Source organism: Leptodactylus fuscus, chromosome 6 (assembly GCF_031893055.1).
Source record: "Leptodactylus fuscus isolate aLepFus1 chromosome 6, aLepFus1.hap2, whole genome shotgun sequence".
NCBI classification, from domain to species: domain Eukaryota; kingdom Metazoa; phylum Chordata; class Amphibia; order Anura; family Leptodactylidae; genus Leptodactylus; species Leptodactylus fuscus.
In genome coordinates this window covers 130,142,290-130,147,097 of record NC_134270.1, presented here as the reverse complement: position 1 = coordinate 130,147,097, position 4,808 = coordinate 130,142,290, and the positions used below count along the sequence as shown (strand labels likewise).

Below are 4,808 nucleotides of genomic sequence, written 5' to 3'. Positions count from 1 at the left end.
AAACGAATCCTGAGATATGCACATCAGAAGTTAAGCACGTACCTCTACGTCCTCGGCTATGCAAGTGACACCCTGGGAGGACGTAGAGCTACGTGATTGGCAGTGAAAGGGTTAAGAAAGGCTATTCTTCTCCTACCTTTAGATGTCTTCTCAGTGACACCATTCGGTAGATATTCCGTTTTCCATCTTTATCGAAATGAGTTCTCTCGCAGAACTGGGGATGGGCACCAGTGCTCAAACAGCACTGGGGGCGTCCCCAGTGCTGCGAGAGAACTCTCCAGCGCCGCCTCTATCTTCTTTTCTTTTTTTTTCTTTTTGATAGAAACATATTTTGCGCTCCAATCCCTCTGCGTTTTCACTGCGGCGGTTTCCACAATGTTTTTTTAGCTACTTGGAGCCTAAGAGGGAGCATAGTGCTAAAGCAGCAATATGGGCCCTTTCTTCTCCGTTATATGCCATCATTTTGAAAATGAGAATATGCTTTACTCTTTATGTGGTAGCCCTGAAAAGTTATTAAAATTAGGGAAACCCTACAGATTGTAGCTGAGGGGTCCAACTGTGAAACACCATATAATCAGCTGATTTTCCAAGGACCCTTGTAATAAATAGAGATTGTCTAAAGTAGACATGTAATGCCTGGTTCACATCTGAGTTTGATAATCCAAATGGAATACCAAACATATTGGCAAGCAGAGAGTTTATGAGAGCACACAGACTCCATAGACTGTAATGGGGTCTGTGTGCTTTCCACGTGGTGTCTGCACAAAACATGAAGACAGAAAAGTACTTTGTGATCTACTTTCATGTCCGCATGACTTGTGCGGGCAGCGTGAGGAAAGCACACAGACCCTATTATAGTCTATGGGGTCCATTTCACTGCTCATCGCTTGTCATTGCGTTCAGTATTCTGTCCGGAGGGGGGGGGGGGGTCCCCATACGTACTCCCCGAACAGATTACCAAACGCAGATGTGAACCAGGCGTAAAGCGACCTCTACACTGAGAATAGCAGGCTGGACATCCCTGTTATAATGATCAGTGGTACCAGAAGAGTACTAGTGGCTGGGGACCCATGGTTTAGACATTTGTGACTTGTCCTATGGTATGAAGTGAAAACTCCCATATCATAAGTTATATGTAAGTATTCTGTTATTAACACTTATCACTTTCCCCTCATATCTCCATAGAAGACTCTAAAATGGACAAGGTTTGTGATGGATATGATATTGTTTGTGATGGATGTGATATTGTTTGTGATGGATGTGATATTGTATGTGATGGATGTGATATTGTATGTGATGGATGTGATATTGTATGTGATGGATGTGATATTGTATGTGATGGATGTGATATTGTATGTGATGGATGTGATATTGTTTGTGATGGATGTGATATTGTATGTGATGGATGTGATATTGTATGTGATGGATGTGATATTGTATGTCATGGATGTGATATTGTATGTCATGGATGTGATATTGTATGTGAGGGATATGATATTGTATGTGGTGACCTTTTTAAAACCCATTAAACACTTTTTAATAGCATACATTTTTAATAGTGAATGTTCACATATTTCTATTAATAGTCTGATATACAATGTATTACATGAGAAATATAGAAATAAATATTTAGGCTGCAGTTAGGATCTAGAGTCTTTGCTGCCATCTGAGACCTGCGTCTTGGCCTGCAGACTTGCATGCTGTATTGGCACAGTCCTCTCTAAAGCAGGTGTTTTGGAAATCTCTATCTGCAGTTGGCCTCCATCAGTCACTGTACAACTCAAGTCTTCTGCTTGCACATCTTGGGGAAGATCCACCTCCTTCCTATAGATCTGACACTTGTATGAAAAGGAACCTTTCCCATCTTCGTTCTTGGATTCCTTGGCTCCACTCACCAGCAGTTTCTTCCCCACTAGTTTGACTGTCAGCTCTTCAGGATGAAAATCTTGTACTCCCAGGGAAACCACAGAATGACCCTCAGTTGACTTTGTGTCGCTGACGGTAAGAGCAGGGCCGGTCTTATTCTCAGAGGAGTTTGCATCAATAGAGGTTTGTGGAGTCTCAGTCTTGTGCTCAGTTGACTTGGTATTGCTGAAGGCTAGCACAGGTAGATTCTTACTCTCAGTGGTTTCCTGATGAAGCTGCTTGTGAAACTGGTCCATCAGCTTCATACTGGTCTTTATTTCTTCTAGAGTGTGTATCATATCTTGTTCCAGACTGGAAAAGAGGTCTATGGACAGTGGCCACAGAGGCTGGAGAAATGGCCTGAAAGGACTTGGGGTGGGCTTCTTAGCTAGCTGGAGGCTCAGCATGATGCTTCTTGGTTCTTCTTTGCAGAACTGATTCTAGGCTTGCTTTGTGGTCTGGTGGCTCTCCTGATAGGGGTCTGGTTTTATACTTGACTCTAATATTTCCAGAAGGTTCTTACATTCCATGGACTTAAACTTCATGTCCCATTATTAGTAAACGGGACTTTACTCAAGACAATGACTCAGATGTGAAGTCTTGGCTCTCTACTCAGCAAAGACTACTGACTGTGCCAGCATCTGAACTCAGAATATCTCAGTGACTTCACACTGCATGTTAGTTCATTGAGAACATGAACCTCTTCATACTACAGTCAATCAGGTTTACAGTGAAGGAGCAAAATGTTATCATGTATAGGTTAAGATTTAGGATTTTTTCTTTTATTTTTGCCAGGGAGTTCTTATAGTCCAGGTAAGTGAAAAGGTTGTATATAGCCCAGACTGTGTTTCTTCTCTTTCTCTGCATATATAAGTATATATTTTACAGTATACGGTATGCAGTATACAGTTATCAATTTGTACAGCTCTAAGGCTCACAGGTTTAAAAGTCATAGCGTGACACAAAAAAGACTTCCCGAATGGAAACCCGAACGCAGATGTGAATCAGGCCTTAGAAGAGTTTTGTTTGAGAAAAATAAATTAATATTATCTATACCTACTTTTTCGCATATATAAAACCTGGAAAGTCATGGGTGATATAAAACATGGTCTGAAGACAAAAATCTGATTTATCTACTATTGGCCACAATTTACCAGTTTTCTTCCAAACATACATCGCTGCATCTATCATATGACATCCATCAGTATGTAAATTACTATTATAATAACTAGCCACTATAACTTGTTTCAGTGGGGGGGGGGGAACCACTTAATACCATGGCAACCAATCAGATTACAGTTTTGAATTTTAAACTTGTTCAGGGTTAATGGAAGCTGCAATCTGATTGGCCAGAATAAAAAATACCAGCACTGCATATCTCCACTAGCTGTATCCAGGAATGGCTCATTACAGCTCAGTTCTATTTATAGAATGGATCATTTGCAGACACGACTTTACATTTCTGGGGACCCTTCCTTATCATAATGTTTGGACCCCCCTCATTACATGCCACTCTCCCTGTTTTCTAGAACTGCACCCTATTTAAAGTATGTAAAAGATGCTGCGCTACCGTGTCCAGTTCCTTGTCTCTTATATGCAATGGGGCACATGGTGGGCATTATTTGAGATTGGTGACATGAGGGGGAAATACTTGAGACTGGGGCACACTAGAGGACATTATTAGAAACTAAGACAAGGTTGTAGAATGAACATTATTACTGAGTAGGGGAAAAAAAATGGATGCTCATTATTACTGAGCAGGAGCTCAACTGGGGCATTATTACTGATGGGGATGCAATAGGAGTATTATTACTGGAGTAAGGGAACAAAGGGAAAATTAAAACTGAGCGGAGATATAAAATGGTGCATTTGCACTGGGTGGAGACATAAAAGGGGATAACATTGAGTACAGAAATAAATGTTGGCAATAGTAGGGGTGTAAAAAGAGGTGTTAATGGAGTATCCTCTTGCATGCTGACCCCTCCCCGCGTGCACTCTCTGCCCTGTATGATATTCTCTTCAATGACGCCACACCAGAGCTCCCTTTATATACAGGTTCATGGGACTCCAACCTCCCCTCGAGTCTGTTGCCTGCCAATTGGGACAAGTCCTTTTTGCTTACACATAAGCTAGTGTTGCCCTGCAATGTGCAAGAGAGGAATTTTAAAATCTTGACCTGATGGCATAGGTGTCCAGACCTCCTTCACAGGATCTTCCCTACTATATCTGAACGGTGTTGGCGTTGTGGTACTGAGAGGGGCACAATGCTCCACATTTGGTGGGAGTGTGACGTCCTTAGGCCTTTCTGTGACGCAGTCTTCTCATTGTACTCTAGGGTGTGCGACCGCTCTATTGCTGCATCGCCTCCGGTGGCTCTTCTTTCAGTCATCTCTGGCAAGATCTCTGAGAATAAGAAGGACCTCCTGCGCAGTGGTAAACCTAGCCTCTCTGCTGTCTGAGGCGGACGATCGAAATATATATCCCACAGCGGCCCCTGCAGCCTATATTATGCCCCACAGTGGCACAATAGACTGTGGGGCATAATAGAGGTTGCAGGAACCACAGTGGACCCTTAAAGCTCTATTATTATACTCGGGGGTCTTTTCAGACCCCCGAGTATAATAATCGGAGGCCCAGGGGAGATGAGAGAACATAATAAACACTGTTACTCACCTCTCCTGTATCCGATGTTAAAGAGGACCTTTCATGGGTTTGGGCAAAGGCAGTTCTATATACTGCTGGAAAGCCAACAGTGCACTGAATTCAGCGCACTGTCGGCTTTCCTGATCGGTGTCGGTAGTGTAGCTCTTCACAGTCAGAAGGCCGTTCCTGACAATCTGTCAGGAACGTCCTTCTTCCCAGCAGCACCTATAGCGCTGTACAGTGTGAGCGGGGAGGAATGC

The 4,808-nt window shown here is 42.9% G+C and overlaps 1 protein-coding gene across 1 annotated transcript; it reads right to left on the bottom strand.

Moving 5' to 3' along the window:
* Window positions 1-1,639: 1,639 nt before the first annotated feature.
* On the bottom strand, window positions 1,640-2,344 carry LOC142209692 (heat shock protein beta-11-like). The gene has a single exon (XM_075278727.1). The coding sequence runs from the start codon at window positions 2,310-2,312 to the stop codon at window positions 1,641-1,643; it is 672 nt and encodes a 223-aa protein (XP_075134828.1). The 5' UTR covers window positions 2,313-2,344; the 3' UTR covers window position 1,640.
* Between the last annotated feature and the right edge of the window lie 2,464 nt (window positions 2,345-4,808).